The sequence below is a fragment of the Sturnus vulgaris genome, chromosome 3 (assembly GCF_052056855.1).
Source record: "Sturnus vulgaris isolate bStuVul1 chromosome 3, bStuVul1.hap1, whole genome shotgun sequence".
Taxonomy (NCBI): domain Eukaryota; kingdom Metazoa; phylum Chordata; class Aves; order Passeriformes; family Sturnidae; genus Sturnus; species Sturnus vulgaris.
In genome coordinates, this window is record NC_142245.1 from 94,569,285 (window position 1) to 94,596,418 (window position 27,134).

Here is a 27,134-nt window from a genome sequence, read left to right on the forward strand (position 1 = left end):
GGACTCATCAGAATACAAAGTCGCTCAGTTAATGACTGACATAATACACTAAGCAAAATGACATGCTTGCTATAGAAAATACGAACTACAACTCTAAACTTTGCATTTGATGATTGATTCCAATAAAAATAAGTGTGAATTTTCACAGAGGAAATTGCTTGAAAAATTTATTCATGCAATAATGAAGTTTGATCTCTTCAGGAGGGAGTAAGGGTCTAGTGTCCTATATCCAGAGATGTAACAGCTCAGGTAGCTCTGATATTTCTGGAATGGGACACTTGGCTTTCCTGCACAATAGTGCCAGCTGCCAAAGCACTTTCACCATCATATTTATAGCAGAAATGGCCTGACCTTTTGCTCTTTTATTCATGGACAATAATAAAGTTTTAGAATTCCCTCTCCTTTCTCATACTCTTCCTCATCAGGTCTGTTTACTCCACAACAAAATTCATATTTTAAAAGGGCATATTTTGCACTTAATCATGTCCAAAACACTCAGAATCATGTCTCTAGAATCTGCTTTTAAAACTCAAAATCATGGAAGAGAAAAGAATATGATTCTTCTTGGAGAAAAAAAAAAAAGTTGAGGAGAATTGTCCTGCAATTTGGAAATCTTGGCTCTGCAGTCTGCAGACTGCTGTTCTTCACATTCATTCAACATTCTCTTTCTACTATAACCCTGTGGCTTAGCAGATGAAATGTCTTTAAAATATCCCACAGTTTTCAAACTTCACAGAAATAGATAAATATCATCAATACCTGTTATATTTAATAGGTTTATGGTTACTGGGTTCCCAGCGATTTGATCCCACCACAGAATAGTCAATGTAGTAGCCATATAAATCCTCTTCATGTTTTGGTTTATCCCATTGAACTACAACTGATGTTTTTGTATTCCTTGTGGCCACAACTTGACCAGGTGCAGATGGCAAAACTAAGAAAAAGAGATAAAACATATACTATTAGAAAATACATAAAAATCAAAGTAATTTGAACTAGATGAAACACTGTATATTTTGATCATATTTAATCACTGAAGATATGTCTACTCCTACCATGTTAATATTGATATGTGAAATGTATTTTAATATTTTTTTCACTCTAAATCTGGATACATATATATGTGTATATATAAATATATTTCTTATTCTATTTTTTCTCAGAATGCTCTAAGCTGTGGTGCTCCTTTCCTATATGATGTTATATAGGTTTTATGATTGTCAATTATAGGAATATATTTTTTCAAATATGAATGTAGATAAAAACATACAGATATTAAAATATTCACTCTCAAATTTCTTTCTCAAGTAAGAGTTTGATGTATAGCTTGTGTCCCTGTAGCATTACTGTCAGTAAGAAATGTACATAAACTATAGAGATATGATATCATGAGGATTAAGTAATACTGTCTTACAGTTAACTAATGACAGCCCTGATTCCAAAAATATGACCTTTTCAGAACAACTTTGAGCATTTATTTGAATGCCAGAAGCTTATCTAAAAGTAGCTAGATGAATGTCATAGAAGCATAGGGACACTGGCTGGAAGGGATCTCTGGGGATTATCTAGCCCACCCACCCTATCACTGGGAGTGGGATCATCATCAATACTAACCTAATGAATGTGTCAGTCATGGATTTGTACGAGTCTTGAGACCTGATAATGAAGATTTCACAGCTTACCTGCACAACCTTTTCCAGTAATTCACTCTTGCACCTTTCTCAGCAAGAGTATATCCAGAATGAACTTGTCATTTGGCAATGCTGAGAAGTTTGACACCATCATCTTTGTAAGTCTTCAAACTAAATAAACACCTCTCTTCATAGCTCACAATCTCTAATCCCCTGGTCATCTTGGTTGCCATACAGAGGACCTCTCCACTTTACAACCATCTCACTTGTCTAAGGAAGCCAGAACTGGGAAACAATACTCCAGGACAAACCTCAACACCACCAAGAAAAAGACAGCAAAGCTTTCTTCAATCTGTTGACTACAGTTGTCCCAATGTACCATATTATGCGGTTTACTTTATGTGCAAAGAAAGTTCCTTGTCAGTTTACACTGATCTAAACAGGTGAATGTGCATAAATAGTACCAGAAATATTGAGATTCAAATGGAAAAAAAAATTCTTAGTAAGAACCAGCACACAGTCTGTACACTATAAAAAAACTGAGCTTTCACGATGTGAGAAACTAAAGCAATGTCTCAGCCTAACATGACAGGTTAAGAGAGGTACCCAGTACTCGCCTTTTGAAGGTATTTTAGTTTCCTCAGATGAATATTGCAAAGAACTGCAAGCAGCATGAAACAAAAGAAAGGCAGCATGATTTCCACTTAGTCTTTCAATATTAAAATAAAAATTAATACTTACACGCCACTATACTTTATGCAATAAATTTGTAAGATCAAATTGGTTCAGTCTCATAAATGCACCTACATTTAAGGTTTGATGTGTGTCTACAAGCACGTATTCTTGAGTTGCCACTATAGTCAAAGAGCTATGGCTTAACTCAGTTGCACAGATAAATGAATTTAGGGTCATTTTGGATCAGCTGTCACTTCTTCATGGAGTTGTCAGATACGACTCGGGAGATAACACCTACAATCCTCTGAAATGGCAAAATGGAAGCATTTGAAAAGGATGTCTCTTTGGTAAGTTAAATTGAGCCTTCCATCATGCTTGGTAGGGTCCTGAAAATTATTTATCTCACCCCAAAACAGACGTTCTACAACTGGGTGACATGGAGCAACTTATGACAACATCAGCCAACTTATGTTCCAGGCTCCAATTGCCACAGTCAGAGCAGAGGCATCTACTGCACCTGTAGATACCTACATGAAAACTCCTACATTTAGATTTTAATCTTAAACTGAATCCTCTTGTACCACTCAATTAAGTTGCATCATTTTAAGTGTCATTTAGGGTGGCCTAGGATACCCCAACCATTCTTTAGTTTCTGCTCATAAGGTACCCATAACCACTGTGTAATAATTGCTATCCCCATGAAGGTGTCTCAGTCAGCCTTAAGAATATCAAATGACACTAAATGCAGGCAAATAAAAGGAGCTGTGTGTTTCTGGTACATTTTAGCTCAGATGGCAAACTGTCTCTGAAAATACTCCAGAAATTTCTCATTAAAATAGGTTCTTCTGCTTTGTGCTTTATTTAAAGCTGTGAGTTATGCAGAAGGTGTTCATTAACCCCTAAGGGATAACATATTTTCTGTACTAAGTACAATAAATACAGTGTTTTTCTTCTCTACCTTGGGGAATGTTGAATGGTTTAAATAATTTATATGCATTAATGAGACATCACATCAAGCCTATATGAAAGCAAAAGATGCTTTTTATCGTGTAGTTATAGATCAAGCTCAAAGTATGGATTTTATTTTTAACTATGGTATATCAGATACTATAAATATTTTGTATATTACTGGAAAGTGTACTAGTAAGATATGTGCACTAATGGTGACAGTTATCAATACATCAAGCTGCTATGTGTGGCTTCTGCAAAACTTGAAAAACAAAACAAATATTTCAAAAACAAGATGAATAACCGCTCCCTAAATTTTTATTTCTGTTTTTGAATGTGAACCCAAGATAAACACTTCATTTTCATTTGGAAAATCACCACTGAATATGTAGTTGCATCTTTCCCTGAAGTCTACTCATCTGTATGACACAGGAATAGTGCACCAGTAATAATTTGCAACTCAGAATACTAAGAAAGAAATGAAAGGTTACCTTATCTAGCTGAAATGGTAGGGAATTAGGTAGTATATAATTACCTGAGCCAGAAAATACAAGTCACATTAATAGAACACTGAAGAGTGAATAACTAAAAATAATTTAACTTTACACTAATTATTGTTTTCAGTAGTGAGGCTTGTGATCACTAAGAAAATTCAGGAAAGTCTAAAATTTAACATCTTGGTATTTTTTAAATCCTTCACAGAACTGAACACAAAGTCGAATACTATTATTGCAATTATAATCTAATGAGAGTTGTCTATTCCTGACTTGTAAAATATCTAATGCTTTTAATATTAACGCCTTACAATTAATACCTTACCAATAGTATCTTGTGGTTGAATAGGTTCTGTGATTTCAGACGGATCACTGATGCCATTTTTGTTTGCTGACAACACTCGGAAAACATATGGTTTTCCTTCTGCAAGGTCAAACACTGCATAGCGAGGAGATTTTACTGCAACCTGTGCATTGACTCTTTGCCAACTTCCACTGCCAACCATGGACTACAAAAAACAACAAAAAAAGGCCATGAATCATTTTTGTGAACTGTCAAAACTGAACATATTGCTGTATTGCATCCTGTCATGAATTTATTTAGGAGCTATGAGAGAAGGATCACTCTCAAATGCCTGACTTAAACATATGCAAATTTTTACAGCTCGTGCATTCCATTACTCTTCAAAAAGGTCTGAAGAGCTCACTGTCTCCTTGCCTGTCTTGACTTCAATACATGCACACTTGTACATACAGCCCGATTTCTTTTAGGGCTGTGACTGCCAACTGTGATTGGTCCCAAAAGAATTGCTTTCATGTCCTGCAAAACTCACGTGAACACCCAAAGGTTTCGAGTCAAGCAAACAAGCCCTAATCCAAATTCTAGAGAAAGGTAAGGAGGGAAACGTTACTTTATTTACAACTTTATCTTTATTTATTATGTTGAGCAAGGTCATGCCCCTAAAAGCATTTATCAAATGAAGTAATTACTTTTGAGCATTCTCAGTGCAGCAGCTGAGCTTATCATCATCACAACTGCACATGGAGGAGAGCCAGCAAATCAGTGCTCTGAGAGAAGTCTGCTGCCCATTAGATTTCCCACATAAACTGTTTAACCAAATATTAGTCATGCAATCTTTCAGAAGTTTTGGTAAAACCCAAGTGCATTATAAACAGATTGAAGAAAACTTCCTTGGCACATAGATAGGTTCATACAAATTATATGTTTATAAAATTTTGGAACAAAAAAATCTGGAAACAAAATCTAATAGACTCTGCATTTCTTAGAGGAGGAACAGTGTTTCATGGGTGTTTGGAAACTACCCTGTATGTAGTGACACCTACCATAGACAAATACTAATGTAAACAGCTGGAGTCCATATATCAAAATCTTTCTCATAGGTACTGAACCCACCTAGTGTTCTCAACAAAAAAAAAAGAAATATAACATCAATTTTCTTCCTAATAAAAAGATGCAAAATATGAAATAAATATTAAGATTCCATATATCTTACTTCCTGCCACGAAAAACAATAATTTCTACTGTTCACAAAGAATCAGCATCACATTTTGTTCTGCAGTTTGATCTGATTTATACGTTTAAAAAGTATTTCAAGAGAACATAGAAAACTCATTTCCATTGTGTGTCTCTTGAAGGCTTTACAAATATATTTTTATTCTTCAGGACTGAATCTTCTTTATTTGAAATAAAATAATTAGAAACTGTTGCAAATTAACAGATGACAGTACAAAGCAAAAAAAAACTTTGACCTATGAACTGACTAATCTTTTCATATATATCATTTACGTGAAAAGATTTTATATTCAGGTATTCATTAGTACAATGAACCTCTTTTTTCTAATAATAGCTCTTTAGTCCTCATTCTCACTTTCCTTCACTAAGTCTACTGTTTAATTGAGACCTTTTTTTTTCATCATAGTCACTGCTCTGTACTGTTTCTGGAGCTATATATACTTATCTGTATAAAATAAGCAGATAATATATATTCAAATGAAATTCAGCTACACCAGATGTAGGTGTCCACTCAATGGAAATCTACCTCTGAGCTTTCTATCTGGGTTATTCTGGAACTAGAAAAGTATTTCCAAGACAAGAGCTAGTTCAAAATCCTTACATTGATATTCTTGAATTTTATAAGCAAGCCAAGACATATGTAACTGGGAATAAATGCAAGAAAGGCATTATATTTTATTGCATAGAAAGAAAAACTAGATACTTATTTCTATGAAAATTTTCATTCTTCTTCTTCTGAATATATAAGGCGGAGCAGGGTCATGCTTGTTGCAAAATTTAACCAGTGAGTGGTGTTCACTTTACATCGATTTGTTCAACATCCAGCAAGTAATGGATGATGAAGAATGCAGAAATGGCCTATGGAGTTCTTTAGAAGTGGAGGGGTTTGTGTGTGTCTGAGACGGAAAAGACAAGCTGGGGGGCTGCAAAAAGAGGAGTGATATGAACAGGACAGCTGGGAAATGAACTGTAGAGGAATGTGCAGAATTTTAGATGTGAGAAGAAAAAAATTGCATAGTAAGGATCTGAGAAAAGGATGTTACAATATTCATGGTGTAAATTGAACATGTGGCAGTTTTATGAAGAATAAGGTTTGGTGTTTGTGGATTGTTAAGAGAGTGCCTATGCTAGAGGCATAATTCATAAAAACTAAGTATAGCTTGACCTGTTCTAGAGGTGAGGTATGAGGCCCATTTTATTTACTGGGAAAACTTAGCAGCAAGTTGCTGTAATCCAATATAATTTAGAAAGATGGCTCAGGGATAGATTTATCTAAATTTTATTCACTTAGGTGGATGAAGAACAAACCTCTCGTACTGTGAATACTGAAGTCCCTTTTCAATTCAAATAGAAGAGGAAGGCAGCCATGAAGAGTACCAGGGACCAGTGAACCTGAGACAGGAATCTGCCTCTTTGCTGACCTTATAGGGGATAATTTAGAAATGTCAGTGTATAGTAGAGGCTGCCATAAGCCTGCAAAAAGTGAGGACCAAATTATGAATTACTGGTTATTCACTGTTTTTTCCTTGCTCTACCACAGGACTAACAGAAATTTCCCTTTATTATAGAAAGACTGAAAATTTACAATCATGCCTGTAGGACTGTGGAAACTATAGACATTTCTCTTTTTATTTTTTTAACTGCTACTTTACATAATAATTTGTTCCCATTTAGACAGCAGTAAGCAAATAGCATAGGGGCATCCTTCTCTCTGGACCTTGAACTTCAATGTTCATTAAAACTTGCAGTAAGACATTTGATTATCCATGCTTCTCTAATATTCCACTTCCAAATCCTGCAAGGCCACAGAGAGTGTTAGTTTTATTGCTCGTTCTGCAGTTCTGAAAACGGGTTGAGTGTAATTGCACACAGCAACGAAGCAACTTTCAACAGAACACCACTATACAGTGTAGTACCTTCTCAATGAAATATGTCACTGGCTCCCTGCCACGGGGAACAGGTGGATCCCAGCTGAGTACAACATATGTTTTGCTGATTTCTGAAGCATGTACATTGGTGGGAGGGCCAGGAATCTGAACATCTCCTGTAAGATTAATAAATGTAGCAAGTGTTAAACAGCAGATTAACTCCTGGGTCAGCATTCATGCTACAGCTCATCTTTCTGATTCAACTTTCCTACCCTGCACTGCAATGCTCAGCTGTCAGGAGCTGTGATATCAGATCACCTGATCAATTAAATTTTGATAAATAAAACTTCAGTATTAATAGCTAGTTACTTACTCTTTCAGTAAAGGTTAAATGTACTCCCTGAAACTATACATTTGTCACACTTTTTTCTGTGATCACAGAAAAATTACTTCAATCTGCTAGTGAAAAGTTTTCTCACTATATGCAAACATTTTTTGATCAAAGACAGAAATCTAAAGAGTTATGAGAAATTAGAATTAAAAAATAGCTGGAAGAGAAGTACAATCAGAAAAACACCTTTAAAACAAAGAGGAAAGCAGGAAAAGGAGCAGAACCTATTGGCAATATATCATATAGCATGATGGTATTATCAGCTGTATAGTCTAAAGCACTTCTAAAATCTGTGAGTCAGAGACATAAAAATATGTCACTACCCTATGATGGCTCCACCTCATACTATGGCCTCATCAAATCCCTGTCCCCACTCACTCTGCAGAGTTACCAGCAGTGTTAGACACAACCTGCCTACCCTGGGCCAGGCTGGAAGAATTCAGCTCAGCCTTTCGTGGTCCTGCTCACTGACCACAACGTGAGAAAAAGGTGGTTCTGCTATCCAAGGAATTACAATGTGGTAAAACAGCACGAGATGGGAGAGGGACGTGTGATGGACCTGTGATGGACCTCTACACAGGCACAGCTACACAGCCCTGAAGAGGCTTGGACTTGGTAGTACGTCAGAAATAGCAACTCAGCAGACACCTAAAAATTTTATCTTTATGGATTGTGATAGAAAAAGAAAAAAGCTTTGCTCTTTGAAGGCAAATTTTTCCACCTCATAGGCTAAGAAAAGAGCATATGTCCTCTAAATAATTAAGACTTGTCTTTAAAAAAGAAAAAATATTTCAGTAATAGTCTCTAAATCATGGCAGTGATATTTTAAATGACTATACATATCTGTAGAATGAACCAGGCTGAAAATGTACACTGATATTATTTCATCATATATATACCAAACCAAAACTAAACCTTTTTTAAAGAAAACTGATATATCCAATGAAAATTTATTTGTATCAATGCTTTCTATATTTGATTTCCTACAACTGTATTTTTTATTTCAGAAAGGCACATTAATCAGCTGAGTTTAAAACAAAATTGACAGCATATAGTCCAGAAAATTACAATAATCCTTCACAGCATTAAGACAAAAGGCTTCCAACTGATTTCAGGCAACGAAATCTCAACTTGTTTTCTTTCATTCTTGAAAAAAAAAATCTCCCATACTTTGTAATGGTATAACATGGTGGTATAGGATGGTTGCCAGAATGGGACATCAGCCTGCACTAAAAAGGAAAACCATTTGTGATTTGTGAGATTGCTCTTTCAGAAATAGTCTCCGGTCTTGCAGATGAAAGTAGTGATTTACATAAAGAGTGATATTTGAATATTCATAGTCTATTAAATATGCACATTCATGTGACAGAAATCCAAATATCATTATTTATGACTATTCCAGAGTGGCCATTTACTGGACCTGATCATTCTAAGGCAATCCTGAGAGCAGAAGAATGATCTGTGAAGCAAAACAAGACAATTAAAATCTGACATTGTAATGTGACTCTGATCCTATAATAAACATATCAATTAATTTAGGGTACTATTATAAAAATAGAGAAACTTCATCTGTCCTGTCCATGCACTGGGAAAGCCATTTAATGTCTGATTCTCCTTCAAATTACATCTGTTCTCCAGTGATTTCTCTTCTACTGTGTTATTTTTGGAGTTTCAACTTTATAACCTTTGTGGAAGAGTGCAGACAAAACACTTTTTTAAAAAAAATTTGAGCCATTACAGTTAATAATTTTAACAGTTTAAGTGTGAAGAAGGTCATTATTCAAGTCTAAAAGCCAAATCATTCCATAGAAAAACAACCATAACCAGAAAAACCTCAAACGTTATCTCAAAAGTTGTCAGGGATTTCTCCTGAGGAAAAACATAACTTAGCCTATAACCTTAAGAATAACCTCTGTATTTAGGTAGAGATATTAATTAAAGAGTTGAGATGGATTGTGTAATTTTTTTATGAGAATGGAAATAACTTGCTCAGATAGTCAAAATCAATCTAAAGAAATTATATGTAGCTCTCAGAAAGTCAGAAAGAGGGGAAATATGGGCAATTGAATGTTTATCCATTTAACTCAGCTTAGCACTAGAAAAAGCAAAAAAGTGAGAAAATGCTGTCAACATGTCATAAAAGTTTTGCTGTTGAGAGCGTGATGTTCTCCATCCTTTAGACCTCACTGTTCACTTGTGTTCTCCCAACCTTGGAAGTCATATGTTCGTTCATTTCTTAATATAGAGACTTTATCACTAGAAGGATTTCTTTTCAAGTTATGTTTCTAATTATAATGCAAAATTCCTGGAGTATAAGCACATGGACTGAAATTGTAGAAATGTTACATACCTTCAAGGTCATCCTTACTGATCACAATCTTTCGCCCTTCATCCACATGAACAGCTGTTAATCAAAATATACAATTAGTTTCTCAAACTAGCTCAATATACTTACAAATTTTGCAAATTATTGTTTGCCACCTGTTCAAAAGCCTGTACAACTCTGTTTCTGTAATGTTGTTATTAAATCTTTCACCACACAGATTCAACTTGAAGTCATGTACTGGTTTATTCACTTCCATAGGAAAACAGGGCATGATAAGACAGAACTATTCAAAGATGTGCAAAAAAGCAAGAGTCATAATCACAGCAGATGGATTTGATTTTGAGGCAGATTATTAATCAATTGTATCATGACCTGTACTTTTGTTATAGGAATTAATCATACACACATGCATAAAATACATATAAAGGAAACTGCATATTCAGCTCAGATTTCACAGGTAGCATTGGGGCAGTGCTTTAAGGTATTCATAATTACTTTAATTCCCCTCTGACTAAAAGGAGGACACGAAACAGAAGGTGTGCAAGTACATGATATACAGAATCTGCACAGGGGTTTAGGACAAGACTAAGTCAATAAAACTATTCCCTAGAGCAAGCTGACTTACTTTATTCATGGACAAGCTCTCATAATGCTACTTAGCAGTCTGTAGTGAGATATTCAATCAAAGAAAGAAATAAACTCTGCTCCTTATGTTAACTGGGCAAAAATCTTAAATAAATTTAAAAAAAAATAAAGAAAGAAAATAAAGAAAGGAGCCTTGAATAACCTACTTTGTGTTCTCTCCAGGTCCACAGGGTCAAGTGCTGCAACTGGTTCCGAGGCTCGCGAAGGGCGGCTAATGCCAGCACTGTTCACTGCCCTCACACGGAATATGTAAGAACGTCCCTCTTGAAGACCAGTCACAGGATACTTGCAGATTTTTACAGGAGCATCATTGCACTGGACCCAGTTTTCCAAACCTACTTCACATCTTGGAATAGCAGAAGACAGCATTTGTCAGTATTATCTCACAATAAATATTCCCCATGATACCATACCAGGTCAGAACCACAGAAGTCACCTTTGCTAGGCTGAAGAGCCAAACCATACATCTCATTAATGAAAGCCACAGACTTTATACAACCTTTTCTGATCAGAGAACCAATTCCCACTCTGTTCATATCTTTTTCATAATGCAAAGGCCATTTTTCTTCCAAGGTTTTTGGCCTTTTCAAATCTCTCTGCTTCACTTCTGTTTGCTTCTCCTCCTTGTCATGTAAAGAATAAATTATTCACTTTCATTTTTAATATTCATCTCCACAGAACATGATGAATTTGCAAGATTCACCTAATCATTTTAATTTCTTCCTCGTCATATTTTCAAGTAAACTTCTTTGTGCCTTTCCCTCCCAAAATGGCTGGACCACAGAGTATAGGAATCATCAAGAAACAGAGTGATGTCCTCATACTGACTGCTTTGTGTATACATATATATATTTTGTGTCCTACTACAATAAACTTTTGTGTAAAAGACTCTCTTTTGCCCTGACTGCACCAGAAAAAATGTCGTGTAATGATCAAGGGCACTGCAGTGATGCAAGCAACATGTTAAATGGCACATCTGACTAGATTACACATAATATAGGTGAAATACTCCTATGATCTATGTATGCATAAATTGGATATAGACGGTAGAGTCCCCAGGTCTCAAGTTAATTTCCTCATACTGACTGCCATTCATAAACCACAATTTTTCCAGTTATTCCCAGACAGTTATCATTGAGTTAGACCAAATGACAGGGTAACAAACAGCAATGAGCTGCAAATGTTGCTTTTAAGTGCAGAGCAGTATACATTATGAAATCATTTCAGTAAAGATTTGAGGCTGACAGTTGCAGACACAAAGGATCAGATGTTCTGCTCTGGGTACAAGGAGCAAGCATTCACTTCAGTGGAAGAGACATGCAAAACAGCACTTGGATCCCCTGCTCGCCAGCTGCCTGCACTGAGCTGAGACCCCAGCAAAGTGCAAAGCTCACTGAAGGACAGAGGTCTGCCAGTCTGATTTAAACTGCAGCTCCCAGGAGTCCAGGCCTTGAGCTCCTGATGTACTACATTTAAGAAAGAAATAAAAAGATAACATAATAACTCCTAGGTTTCAGCTTTTGCAGTATAGAGATTAAAGAGACTAAATCTAATTCAGGATGCCCATGGATTCTAGCTTTTATAAATTAAATACTGTCAGGGCTCATTCTCTGATGTGCCCACATCCATACTATTGAGCATTTTAAGTGTATGATAAAATGTGTCTCTCTGCAAATATTACTTGGAAAGGCCTCCAGCCTTTGTTAATTCCCAGACTGTGCCCAGAATTGCCTGTGAAAGTACTAAATCATCTGGGCTAAAAGTTTGCCAGGGAATAATCTAGTAATTTAACACAATATGTAACTGAGTTCCAGTGCCAAGTGCCTGTAAAATATATCCAAACACACCCACTGAAAGGATATAATGGTATTTTTTTCTCTACAGTATATACATATTTCTGGCAATTAACAAAATTAAATAAATGCTAATGTTTACATACTTGTCAACAAAATATCCAATAACCGGGCTCTCACTGGTTGTATTTGGTGGTTTCCAGGTAACAATAACATAGTCTCTGTTAGCATCATGGCATTTAACATCCATTGGTGCCCCTGGTGCTCCTGCGATCAATGCAGCGGCATCTGGACCACAAACAAAAATCAATTGGTTTTAACCCCAACTCCTCTGACATACATCAAAAAGTCAAAGAGAAGACTTACAGTTCATTGTGCTACTTGTATATATGAATGGAAGCCCAAACATTCATGACATACTCATTCATTGCAATAAGGATTCAGGCCCATAATGTCAATATTTTTATGCAGACAAAATGTTCAAGGATATTTTTGAGAATAGAAAACCTTTTTAGGAACCAAGCACCTCTTCTTTTTTTTTTTTTTTTTTTTTTTTTGTGAGAATTAAAATCCTAACCCACCCATGTGTTTTTGATGCTCTGTCACACTGAAAGCTGTGACTCAGTGTGTTATTAATCAGACCAAGGTGCTCAGTAAAAAACATGCAGATCAGGAAAACAAATCTCTTAAAGAATAAAAAATTTTCAAACTCCTGGAACATCTATAATGCTATGTTTTATTTACAGTCTTAGATACCATCTTTAAGATATGCTTTTGTGGCTTCATTTTGAGAGATATTGATTAATCTGGAAGCACAACTCCTAATTAAATCTCATAACAGGTAAAGTTCTCTCCCATCAAATGAAGATTTCTATAACAAAAACCACAGAGTCTAAATTTATAGAGTCTAATCCAAATCAGCTGTGAAGTAGTTTGTGCTCAGTATCAGAGCACAGCCTACATGAAAAAAGGCAAGAGAATAGCCAACAGGCAGCACTAGAGTCTCCAGAGGACGTAGCACAAGGCCAGGGTTCTGGGCATGCAAAGGGATGAAATATAGTATAAAATGGACAAGAGAGATACCTAAAATTTACCCATCACTACAACAAAAACTTCTAAGAAAGTTTTTATATATTAGTGGGTGTTTTTCGCTTCAATAGTGTCTTTCTTGGAATGTAATCTGGACATAAATAGCTTTAGCAAATTCTTTCTAATGAAATCAGGGTGCTTGTTGAAGAGGTGGCTTGTTCAAGACATACTGCAGGGCTGATGAAGCCTTCGCACTAGTTCTGTGAAGAAGTTGGATTTCAAACCCCTGAAAAAGATATTCTCTCCCTCTACCCCACACAACTGTCTGGATGACACTCCCACAAGGCACATAAGTTCCAATATGTTTCCAAGAAGAACAAATTTTGAAATTAATATAGCTATAGTGGCCTCAGTGGGGCTGTTCCAGTTTTGCCCACATCAAGGATGTTGTCTAATGTATTTAAGAGAGTGAAAGAGCTGCTCAACCAGAAATATTTTTATCTTTCAATGAAAAAATATAAAACTGAATACTAAGTTCTGCTCAAAGGTACATGCAGAAGCTCATTTTTACTTCACTGAGAGTTGTGTGTGGAAACATGATGAAAAGTTCTGACCTTTTTCTATTTTAATCCACTTACCTCTTTTTATCTATGTCTCTTGTGAAAACTGCATTTCTTCAGTCAGCTATTTTCTTACTTTGCTTTTTTTCTCTGGTTAATGACATGACTATGACTGGTATAGTGGTGAGAATATTTCTTTTGCTTTCTCCTGCACGTATCCCTATGGCTGGGCACAAGATACAAGAATGCCCAACACGGCTCATTGCCAGTGTCCAAACTCTGAGGCCAAAACCCTCACAGTGAGAACTGATTGTATGCAAAGATGTTTGTTTCCTACCAGGAAAGGAGATGAAAAAGAAAGAAACAAGTTGTTTCTTCACGAGCACAATTTCTCTGGTTCTTCAGGAAAAAAAATATCCTCAGGAACATGTGCCCTTGAAGCTCCCCATTCACGTAAGGTGACTGATTTTTAGTACAGACTATTATATATAAATCAAATTCTTATGAAATTCCACAGGGCTAAATTTCTTTCATACTTCATTTATTACATGGGACTTTTTCATAAAACTAAACTTTATAATTTTTTTTAATCTTTCCTCAAGAATCAGATTAAAAGTTTACCTCTTACAAACAGGTATGCACTGCATTCACTGATTCCACCTCTTGAAACCATGCGTAGGGTGTATAAACCTTCATCATCTTTATTGAGATGAGTAAAGGAAAGAGCTGCCTGGCCTTCTCCAAAATACAGCTTTGTCCACTTGGAGTCCTTTATCAGCACATCTGGAAGAGAAGACCCATCAGACATGTTACTGTGCTGCTAGAACAGCCTGCATCCTAGTGCAGTTCTCTGCTAAGCAGGACACACAAACTAATATTTCTGCCAGTTTTATTCAGAATGATTGTGCTTTGATGCTATGAAAACTCTACAGAGAGTAAGTTGCATCTCTTTAAAATTATTCGATCAGTGAATTGTAGAGAATGTGAGGTCTATGCAGTGCCAACAACAAAATTCCTATCACTATAATTTTTAATACACTGAGAGACAAAAATGTTACCCACATTTAGAAATATTGACATAAAAACCTGTCATACCCTATAATGAATGCAGGGTGAGACCTTGATTCATTTTTTATAAGTTTTACTTCCTGTTCAGGTCAAATGTCAGTTTACTCAATTTTTTCTTCCAAATTAAAGAAAAAAAAAAGATATTTCAGTTTAATCTGAAAACTGCTATAAATATACACCAAACTTAAATCCTCAAAGTATGCCTGTTGAGCACTGAATTAAATTAAATTTAAACCTCTCAAAGGTGAGAGGTTGTGACCCATGATTAATTCACATTAATCTGATTGCCTAGTGAAACCAGAGCAAAAGAATGAGCAGGATATTTTATGCTAGGCAAGGGGCTTTCTCATATCATCCTTTTAAATAGCTGATTGGATTACTTTTGATTTTTAACTCCCTAAGGCCAATCATATACAAATTTATTGTAATCAATGCAGCAGAATTGTATTTAAAAGATCTGAATACGTTTATTATTCTATTTCTTAAATAGATTTTTGGGCCAGCACTGAAACATTTGCAAAGGAACCAGTGTTCTCACAGGCCAGCTGAGTTGCATAAGAAGGTATAAAACATGACACATATTCAGATAATAAAGCATGTGGAAGACACATTCTACTAAATCTTACAGCAGTAAATTGCATAATCAGCTAAGCATGTAGTAGTTTTATGAGAAGCACAAAAACTAAATTTAATCACACTCCTTCCCATGAGATCCTTAGCCATGAGATCCTTCCCTAGAAAACCTGAGTGTCCCCTTTCTGTCATGTCTGTCACAATGATACTCAGAATTTGTGTAGAGAGGCATGATGTACTTTATATTAAATCAGAAAATATCTTCACCTAGAAACTTTAACCAATGCATAAGCCCTGTGGAAAATCCTAAGCAAAAAAAAAAAAAAAAAAAAAAAAAAAATTTATTAACCAGCAACTCTTAAAAGCTGGTCACTTATTTAGACTCCAAGCTTCAGTAGACTGGTAGCCACCACAGTTTGAATATATAGAAATTGTAGGCTAGCCTGTAATGCTGCTGTAATGGGACAGAATCACCCATTTCCATTTTTTATGTGTACCTGACAGCAGAAATTGAGGAGGTAGTTGTGTTTGCTAAGAGCAGGAAAACCTCTCTCCCACACAAGGCCAAAGATCCACCAGAAATCAATAAAAGCCCACTTGTGTTTAATGCAGTCTGGATGAATGATTTTGTAGGCAAGACGATTAGAATAAAGTTTAGAGGCCTTAAACATATTTAAAAGTTCTAATAGAACAAGCATTCATAAACCTGCCACCACAATAATATTACAAGTTCTCATTATTCTCAGTCTATTCATATACTGTGCTCTGTTATTTCTCCCAGAATTTACTTGCAGAAGACAAACCCTCAGAGGCAGTGTGTCTCAAGCCTCACATGCTGTTTTTAATATGTAAAGTAATTTTTCTAATACATTACTCTGATTAAAATTCATACAAAGAGTGGGTAACTACTATATACTGAAACTTCTTTTTGTCATGTATTTTTTGTTCTGCTTAAATTTTAGCTAGATTCTTCATTCTGTGATTTTTCCTTCTAAAGTCAATTATTTTATTCTAGGTTACAGTATAAATGGCTGCAGAATGCTGGTACATATAGTTTTATATTGTTTATATTTATTACATTAGAAATCAATAACAGAATGTTCCTGCTATCAGCTGAAGTCATGTCCAGATTAGATATGCATTCCTGAAGAATTATTTTGATTTCATTGTCTCAGTGCCTTGAATAGTTCTTTCAGTATCCTAAATTGTTCTAAGTGGACTATGAATAATAGACATCATATTCATGTTTGTGAAATCCCAAATCAATTCAGAGGATTTGATTGAGATGACTTATATGCCCCTAGGAGTCTACTAGATACCCTCAATAAGGCTCACTAGTGTGAAGCTTATTTATGGCAGATAAACACATGCTTCTCCTGTGTATACTTATTAGAAGTAAATCATACATATCCATCTTGGGACTTTAGTTGCTATTATTTGATTAACATAAACTGAAAAATTTTAGAAAGAGTATAGTCTAAATGCAAGAGTAGAATTAAATATTGCCTCTCTAAAAAACCAGAATGTCTAAAGCACATGATGTTGGGCAAATTATTAACTTCTCATTGCTTATATTTATGTATTGCCTCCAGCTCTCAAGGGACTCAACACAGGGAACCGTAGTGCATAACAAAGTTTCGTAGTGCATGAATTCCTGCTGTGTTTGGGAAAAAGTTCTGCCAGTTAATGCACCTGTACACCCCTTGGAAATATTGTGATCCATGTACTTGTAAAGAAGGACAAATCTAAGCTTGTTTATAGCATCTTATTTCACGTAATATAAGTAGAATAATGAAATAAACACCTGTCTGACTCCCTAGCAAAAACCTATTGGCTTAAACAGACCAAGGTTTCATCTCAGGTTTTCACAGTGAAGGACTTATAAAGTTAAATAAGGGGGAAAACAAAGATCATAGTATTGTTACATATCAAGAATGAATTATCTTGTCATTATGAAGGCACAAAGAGAAAGGGTCATGAGTTTTTGTGCATAGTGCAAGAAAAAATAATGTTCAATGAAAAGTGGAACAATATTGTGCATTCCTTAAAAAATTCAAGTTCTTCATAGATGCAGTTTCAAACTTCGAATTTGAGAGATTTGGCACCTTGAGAAACTGTGCCCAATAGGAGACAAAGAAAGCAAAGGTACCCTTGAAAATGATGGTTCATCTGAGAGTGAAGTAAACGATTATTTCTAGTTATTAAATATCCTGAAATGTAGAGCAAAATTCTTGTATGCTTCAGTGGGAACAGAACCTGAATTCAAGGACCAGCTGTAGATTTTAGGTTGTCCACCAAACAGAAAAAGCCATTTTTATTATCTCATATATTTTACTTCAGTGACATCTAACACTTAATCACAAGGAAGTATCCACAATGATAGAAAAATAGGAATGAAAGATTAAGTAGTAGTTTTTTCCCTAAAGATTCAGATGTGAATATATGTTAAACTATGGTGTACATGAAACAAAATACACAAGCAGTAACAAAATCATTCTTTTTCTGATTTTCGTAATCTTGAATTTTCTTGACTGCCTTATTATTCTTAATGTCATTTCTTAGTTTATTTGTCATATTTTGTCCACTGTGGAAATTTCTATCAGCTTTTCTGAAACCAGTCCAAACATCAGTCTTGTAAGTCCACCATTATCAAATGTGGCCCCTTTGGGGAAAGGCTTTCCTTAAATCCTCAAGTAGAATAATCACTTTAGAATCCTACACAGATTGTGGTTGGTGAAAAGTGGGGGACTAAATACCTACAACAGACTGCTGTCCATTAAGCTCTCAGTACCTAGTTTTATGTTTCAAAACCCTTTTTTGCAGCAGTGAACAAACACTACTACTACAGTTTGTGTACCGTCCACCCCAGTATACAATAAGTTTAGTGATGTTATTTTGAGCAGTTCTTGGAAAGACTGCTTCACTTGGAATAACATAGGTTTTCACAGACAAAAGAGGCAAGGTAAGAAACCTACTACCATGGCATATAAACAGCAGAGCAAACATATATGCATCAGGCCTGGCTTGTATAAGTATTGCCTAACTATACATTCATGTGATTTTAATATAAAATTCACAATAAATGCTGGAGCAAGATTAAAGTGGAGACCCACACTCATACCTCAGTGCTTCAAACTTTATTTTACTGCCTTGTGAGTGCCCATCAGCTCAGTGGTCACAGTATTCAAATATGAGTCATTGTGAAATCTAAGAACTTGCTTTGGATCTCTTCCAAGTAAATGTTCTAATTGTTGTGCTATCACAATATGAGATTACCTCCTGCTGCTATTAATGTGTGCTCAAGAAAATGTTGACCAAGTTACTTAACTGAGAATGCAGGACTGTAAATTCTAACTAGAGATGTTTTTATTCTTTATTCCAAATTTAATTCTGAGAATATGATACTCTAAACCTGACCTGTATCTTCAATGTCTCCTCCAGAATTTTTCAGGTAGGTTCTATTCAATGTGATAACTTACCATCTCTATACCACTCAGCACGAGGTCGTAGTCTTTTCAACTCTGGAGTGATCAACATAGAACACTTCAAGGTCAGTGTTTCACCTTCAGTTGCAAAAGTGACTCCAAACTTCTCCAGAAACTGGACATCAATGTGGGTGAAGCAGACATCATATGACATAGGCACTAGGCATGGGAAAATGAAAGCATTCTTGAGTACAGGTAAATTGTACTTGGCACAGATTAGTGTCTGATCTGAGCAGGAGATGGAGTTTTCTATCATACTGTATGCTGATCTAGAAATTCAACTGGGAAAGCAAGAGTATCGGGACAGCTCCTACTGTAACTCAATGCTTAGAAAGCAAAGTCAGAAGAAGCAAGTTGTATTCAGTTTTCTCATCTGTAAAACATTACTCTGACATGAGGATATAAATTATCTAAGCAAATAGAAAAAAAGGCTTACAGTGGAAGGGCATTATCGCAGCTGGGTGAGGTTCTTCTTCCTCTCTGAACCCTATGAATAAACATACAAGAAACATTCAATGACATGATCATTATGTTCATTTATTGTTTTAAAAATAAAGTAGAACTTACTTCTCACAATCACAGCACAATTAGTTGATGCCTGACCGTGGACGTTTGTTGCTACTGCTGAATAGGTTGCAGAATCATCAAAGTCAGCTCTGAAAAGGGGAAGGAGAAAAACAGATGCCCCTTTATGCAATTAAAATTATATTAATGATTGATAAACAAGCCAAATTATGTCAACTGTAAGGAAAATGTACAAAGAAAGCACTTTGCTTTCTACACAATGCAAGACATCAATGAAAGACAATCAGAAAGCTGCTACAGTTTTTAACTGCAGTTTTATCACTTATCACTTAATGTGCAGACTGCATTAACTTGAGCAAACTGCTAATGACCTTTAGAGAATGACCAAAAGGAGATAGCTGGACAATGCCAGTCTGGCTATTCCCTTTCTGTATGTAACCTTCCTTAATATTGCCCTTCTGCCATATTTTAGGAGAGAGACATGGAACAAAATTACACATGATTCTTGCTAAAATTCTGCCTTCTATGGCTACTTCCAGCTGGTAGACTCTGGTATTTTTTGCCTCTCTCATATCTTAATCCAGAAAAATAATAAAGAATCAGGAACACTGATTAAAATTGTTTATGTTTGTGATATTTTTAGCTAAGAAAAAAATCATTATGCAAGGACAGTATAAACAAATATAAATATAAAGCAAAAAAAGTTACTTGGTGCAAAACACTGATTGTCTCACTCAATACATCCTTCCTTGAAGTTCCATGAGCACATATATAACCAGCTGTTAAGATATAAACAAACCTTGATGCCCCAGTTCTTTTCTTATTTGAAATGGAGTCCATCAGGAATAGTTTATTTAGTATTAAATTTTATGGAGGCCAATGAAGAATTTTCAGTTATGAAATACAATATTGTGAATGCATCCATTTAGTTTCCTCTCAGAAGAACAAATTTGTATCTTCTTGGCAACTGACAAATGATGCAATTCTGTATGCACTTGTCCTCTAAGAGGTCATATATCCCAGATGTGGGAGAAGGAATATATAAGGGTGTTTTATGGAAATTACATAACAGGATGCCAAATCTGGAGTATGTAGCAGCTGTCACAGACACATCAGACACCTATTTTTCACTTCTTGCATGTGTTCTGAACAGTGTCATATCATAAAAATGATACTATCAGTACTGTGATGGCTAAAGCACAACTTGATGAAAGTTCCATTAAATTGCAATTTATCTCTCTATATTTACAGGTCTAACAGCTCCTCCTGGAGGCAATCCTTCAGCTACATATTTCAAAAAATCAAGAAATCAATTACAAAGTTTATCATACAATTAATTATCAAAGACATAAGGGTCAGTCCTAACACTAGACTAAATTACCAAAAAGCCTGCAGCTGGGTAGGAAACCCTAGTACAGTCTGCACAGGCACAGTGAGAGTGAAAAACAGTTTTAAAGAATTGAAAACATAGAATTGTTAAGGTTGGAAAAGCCATCTAAGATCATCAAGTCCAACCATCAACCCAGCACTACCACCATGTTAAACCATTAAACCATGACTTCATGGGCCAGAGCTACATGATTTTTGAAAACTTCCAGGAATGGTGCCTCAATCACTTCTCTGGGCAGGCTGGTCCAATGTTTGACAACCCTTTCAGTGAAGAAATTTTTCCTAATATCTAAACTAAACCTCCCCATGTGCAGTTGGGGCTATTTCCTCTTGTTCTGTCACTTGTTTCCTGGGAGAAAAGCCTGGCCCCACCTGGCTACAACCTCCTTTGAGGCAGTTGTAGGAGCAATAAGGGCCCCCCTGAACCTCTTCTTCTGCAGCCTAAACACACCAGGCTCCCTCAGCTGCTGCTCACAGGACCTGTGCTCCAGACCCTTCCTGAGCTCACATTGCCTTTCCCTGGACATTCTGCAGCCCCTCAATGTCTTTGTTGTACTGATAAGCCCAGAACGGACACAGGACTCAAGGAGTGGCCACACCAGTGCTGAGTACAGGGGGATGATCCCTGCCCTGGTCCTGCTGGCCACACCACTGCTGATACAGGCCAGGATGCCACTGGCCTGCTTGGCCACCTGGGCACACACTGGCTCATGTTCAGCTGCTGTCATCCAGCACCTCCAGGTCCTTTTCCAACGGGCAACTTTCCAGCCACTCTGTGTCCAGTTTGTAGCCCTGCCTGGAGTTGTTTTGATCCGAGGATGAGATTTGTCACTTTGCCTTCTTGAACCTCATGCAGTTGGCCTCAGCTCATTGATCCAGGTTGTCCAGATCCCTTTGCAGATCCTTCTTGCCCTCCAGCAGATAAGCACTCCCACCTTACTTGGTGACATCTGCAGACTGACTGAGGCTGCACCCATTCCCCTCATCCACTCACTGATGAAAATATCAAAGAGTTCTTGCTCCAACACTGAGCACTTGGGATCACCACTGGTGACTGGCCACTAGCTGGATGCAATCTTATTCGTCATCATTCTCTGGGCTAGATGTTATTTAATAGTTTGTTTACATGAAGGATTTTAAAGGAATTACAATACCTGTTCCCAGAGCTATATAAAGCTTAAATTATTCTGGACTTGTTTGAAAGATGTCAGACTCAACAATATTTTGCAATGAATTTTTAAAAGCAGAACATTTTTTTTTTATTATCCCAATTTCACACTATTTAACACCTGTTTAATAAAATGTCAAAAAGCAATATAAAACTGCAGTACAGTATTTAGGACAATTTCCTGAGGCATATTATGGCTCTGAAACATATATAGTTCATGCATTTATCACAGTCTGATACAGTATCTTACTATAATATAAGAAATTAAGAAGCTCAAAAATTTCTTACAAGGGGCATTGATAAATTAACTGTTCTGTAGCTGTAAGGCATTTTTGTCACTCTGCTATATTACTTATTTAAGAATCTATATATCAAATATGCACTAAATAGTGTAAATATACTATGTAGTACATTTAATAATATATATTAAATATTATCAAATTTAATAGTATTTAACAGTATATCCCAGAAACTGGATCTTGTTTGCCCTAATGTTGATTTTTAGAACAGCCCTTGCCATGCCTTGGTGTGCTCCAGCTCACCAAAAGGATTACTACACAAAGCTCAGGAGATAGTAAGGGACCTTTCCCAGAAAGCAGTCTGGATGTCTGGCAGCCCTGTTCTGAAGGGTGGCAAAATTAGTCTATCTCATGCCAGGAAGTCACTGTGGTAGAGCTTTAATTTGCTGTCTTTAATTTGCTGTGTCAGGCAGAGCCCAGGAGTGAATTTCCTAGGCACTGGTGGCAGGTAGATGTCACAGCCTGCCCTGCAGTCCTTGTCCCCAGATACCTGCCCTAAAAAAGGCTTCCTGCCCTTCAAGCCAGCACCCACCCCACATCCTGCCAAAGACCTGCAGAGGTGCACAGTGTCTCCCTGACACCTGGAAGCTCAGGTTTCTCCTGGGTGAGCTAGACCCTTGCAAAGGATGGTGCACACTTACACCTGGCAGGACATTGCTGGGAGAGCCATCCTGTGTATGCTGATCAGGCCTGATCCCTCCTGGCCTGGAAATGATTTACACAGCACCCAGCTCATAAATGAGTGATGAACATTACACCAACACTGCTGCACTAGGCCATTTCCTCACATAAACAAAGCATTAGTTCAGGCTGCTCTGCTTCTCTCAAATCCAACTTAACTGCTCTCTAACATTTTGTTGTTGCTATAGAGTGTTAATAACAGAGATAAAAAAAATCGTCATTGCTTGACTGAGGTTAACTCTGATTAAAAATCTCACTTTAAACCAGTCATCATCTGCTCTCAGTGTTGGCTTCATTTTCCGGCAGAACACCAGATAAAATAGCTAAATAGGAACCAGTACCTGTAAGAATTACACAGGATTTAGGATCTAAAGAGATTTATTGTTAAACAACAGGTGGCCTAAAAATAATTCAGAAATAGACAAGCATGTACTGTGGACTAACTTGGGGTCCCAAACTGTGCTAAACCACTAAAAGTGTCGGAAATTTAAAGATGTAAGAACTGCAAGGTTGTCTCCCAAAAATGAAGAAGCAGAATAGCAGACACCTGATTAACTTTTTAAATGGATATATATCTGCACTCATCTCAATCCCCTCCACACAGTTTTGCTCTCCTAAGAGACAGAAAAATACATATTTTGATGAGGTCTTTCTGTTTGTGATGCTTTCCAAGGTAGAGAAAACAGAATATGATCTTAAATGTCTCTAGAACAGACAGGAGATTCATTAGCTAAAAGAAGCTCAAAATCTGAAAGCAAATATTTGATAAAAGTTAGTGATAGAGTTATCATTCATTTCCTCAGGGAGAACATAAGAAAAAGTAACTGACCAAACAGCTGACCACATTCTTACAGCACCCTTTGTTTTTTATGAAGAGAAATGAGTTTCTTACAGTTATTATGAACACACAATTCCACAGGCCAGGCACTTCTTGCTATTTCAGAGGTCATAACAACTCTACCTATTTTCTGTAGTTTACTGCTTTGAAAGCAATTTATATGTCTTTGCTAAGATCACTCATCTGACTCTCCAGAAGAGAAATAAACCATCTTAGACAGCTTAGTATTCACTGAGACCTCTTTAAATCTTATATTGGAAATATAGGGTTTTAGTGGCTAGGAGCTAGACAGCACTTTTTTTTCATATCCACTATGAAAAAAGTTGGACAGGATGACAAGTTACATAAGGTTCTGACTTTTCTTTTGTGCCAGATAATACTCAGATGGAGGATTAGCCTTGAAATTATCTATTTCCTTGTATGCTAAAGCAGTTTATATTTCCTAAATTGCACTGTAAAGTGCATTGAGTCAAGACCAGTTAGAAACTACATTTGAAGTACCCAGGAGGCAAGGTGTGGTCTAACAGTTATTCTTGTTTTATGATGGAGAATGTGCTTTTCAGCCTTTACAAAGGTCACATAAAATATGCATAGAGTACATTTAGGTAGCATAAAACGTGAGTGCAGAACTGTATCTGTCCCAAGGTACTAATACTTTTTCTGCGTAAATTAAATTGCTCTGAATCCACATGAGGTTCTGAAGTGCTAATACTGGTGTGGGGAATATTCCCCGGGCAAATACAACTATTTAAAATGCATATATTCATCCAACTGCCTAGTGTAGATTTAAACACAGGAGTTAAGAGTGAAATAGCATCTTTGCCAGAATTAGAACACAATTCAGTGCATGTAAAGAACACGAGGCAGTACATAGTAAATTACAGAGTTAAAAATTACTCCTTTGAATCCAAATGACAAAAATTTCAGTGTTATGGCTATATGATATCAAAATGTGGAAATTCTCTGCAGAATTGCCATCTCCTGTCCTGATTCTCCAGTCAAAATGAATCTGACTGATTCTTTTTGTGTGGTTGGATTTCATGTTTAGGGAAGAGGGACCTCTGTTATGAGGTGGCCACTTCCTCAAGCCCCCAACTACTGCAGCTTATAGGGATAGTGACTGACAAGTCAGAAGATCGCATATTTAGAGGCTATTCTTTGCCTTTCAGCAAGGAAAGGAGAGCAGTACACCATTTTGCTGCCTATACAGCCACTGATACTGCATACCTGCAAAACCCAGGGACTTGCAGTCTATTGCCCACCAGCCTTGCACAGTTCTGTGGGCTCTGCCAGAGGATCGCTTTTGTCTCAACACCGCTGCTCTGCTCTGCTCTGCTTCCACCCCCAGCGCAGAAAGGCACGCCTCGCTTCTACCTCTCCAGATTCAATCATCTCAAGCCTTTTGTGCCTAATCAAACTAGAATAGCACTCTACTGACCGCACAGGGTCATTTGTTAAATAAGAATAGCTAGAAGAGAAGGTTCATTTAATTTTTAACTTTCCTCTTTGAAGCGGTGCGGGTGGTGCAGAGGACCGGAGCGGCAGATGAGGGGCTGGATCTGCTGCTCCATCAGGGTCACACTGCACTCTGCTGGCTCTGCTGCTCCATCAGGGTCACACTGCACTCTGCAGGCTCTGCTGCTCCAGCCAGGTGTCACACTGCACTCTGCAGGCTCTGCTGCTCCAGCCAGGTGTCACACTGCACTCTGCAGGCTCTGCTGCTCCGTCAGGGTCACACTGCACTCTGCGGGCTCTGCCTGCTCCATCAGGGTCACACTGCACTCTGCTGGCTCTGTCACACGCTCCTGCTGATGCACTGCAAGCCTTTACCTCTGCCATGGTATGCACTGCTTTATTAAACAGGAAAGGGACAGGGGTCTAATAAAAGACAAAATAGTCAAACCTTGGGCCCTATATATATGAAAGAATGTGGCCACACCACACTTTCAGTGCCCTGGAATGTAAAATGTCCTTCTCTGTTCCTACCACCCAGCCTAGTTCATCCTCCTGCTCACCGAGGGGTGGGAGTCAGGAATACTCCCAGGAAGGAGCATCCTGCTGCCTCCTCTACACACCAGCCAGCATAGCTGGGAACATAACACAGTCAATCAGAGCTGAATAAAACCAAGTGATCTATTTAATAAGTCATCACAATAAATAAAGAAACAAAAAACTCTGTTGCTAAACAAGTTTTAGCAACTAAGAGCTAAAAATATTGCAACTGTTAATTCCTAAGATATTCACTAAGACACAAAATATTTTTCAGCTATGCCATAAAGTAATGGCCATTCTCATCTTGACTGCCACTGATGCAGAAATCTTTTCTTGTACTGTGTGCCTATCCATAATTACATTATGTGGGATAAAAAATACATTTTAAACAAACCCACACATTCCCAGACATGTATGATTTATTTCAACTACCAGGAGCTTTCCCTCCAAGGATTCCTCACAGTCTCCTCCTAATAACCTGTAAGATGAGAGTGGAAAGATGGGATAAACCACTACCCTAGTGCATAACTTCTGCTATAATTATGAGATGTGAAAAAACAGAATTAAACTCCAAACTCCTTTTCTCTACTGCTCAAGGGAGATCTTGGGCTCAAATTCCCATTTGAAGAAGTTTAAAAGGAGCAAGAAAGAGACACTATATGACCACGATAGCCCTGAATGCACGCAAAAAATGTGGTAAATTGAGAATGTAGCATCATAAAAAATATGAGACAGAGAAAATAAAATTATCTGGTTACTGTATAGGTTTGTGGGTTCTGGAGAACGCCAAACAGTGGGGGATGAAGCTGTGTCCAGTTACTACTTTAAGACAACAAGGTGATGGTAAGGTTTCAGTGCCTCAAGAATGTTTCCACTGGGATCAGGGAATACTCACAGGAATAAATATCACACTTGCATCAGAAGGAAAAAGTTCGCTCTCTGGGCTTCTCTGAAGTGCTAGAAAAGTAGCCAAGAAATTCCAAGGCCGTTCTGAGCGGCTGTGGATAAGATTACATCCAGCTCAGCACTTTAGTATGAACAGCTGAGAAGAGCACAGAAGTGGATAGGAAGAAACTCCCGATGGCTCCACCTCCCAGAAAAACAGATTATTCATAAAATACAAAGTATAAGTGCACAAAGATATTAACGGAAGATACAGAATTAATTGACACATTTGTATAAAAACATTAATAATTTATATATTTTAACCATTGTCCATACA

At 37.0% G+C, this 27,134-nt stretch overlaps 1 protein-coding gene across 1 annotated transcript in view; it reads right to left on the reverse strand.

Moving 5' to 3' along the window:
- The window catches only part of MYOM2 (myomesin 2), an 86,346-nt gene that overhangs the window by 34,801 nt on the left and 24,411 nt on the right, over positions 1-27,134 (reverse strand). The window contains exons 8-17 of the mRNA XM_088162299.1: positions 19,588-19,676; positions 19,457-19,507; positions 19,015-19,179; positions 14,516-14,677; positions 12,452-12,593; positions 10,659-10,858; positions 9,892-9,945; positions 7,199-7,326; positions 4,074-4,257; positions 760-934 (exon numbers count right to left, since the gene is read on the reverse strand). Coding sequence (XP_088018425.1) covers positions 760-934; positions 4,074-4,257; positions 7,199-7,326; positions 9,892-9,945; positions 10,659-10,858; positions 12,452-12,593; positions 14,516-14,677; positions 19,015-19,179; positions 19,457-19,507; positions 19,588-19,676 — 1,350 coding nt within the window. The remainder of the gene's footprint in view (positions 1-759; positions 935-4,073; positions 4,258-7,198; positions 7,327-9,891; positions 9,946-10,658; positions 10,859-12,451; positions 12,594-14,515; positions 14,678-19,014; positions 19,180-19,456; positions 19,508-19,587; positions 19,677-27,134) is intronic.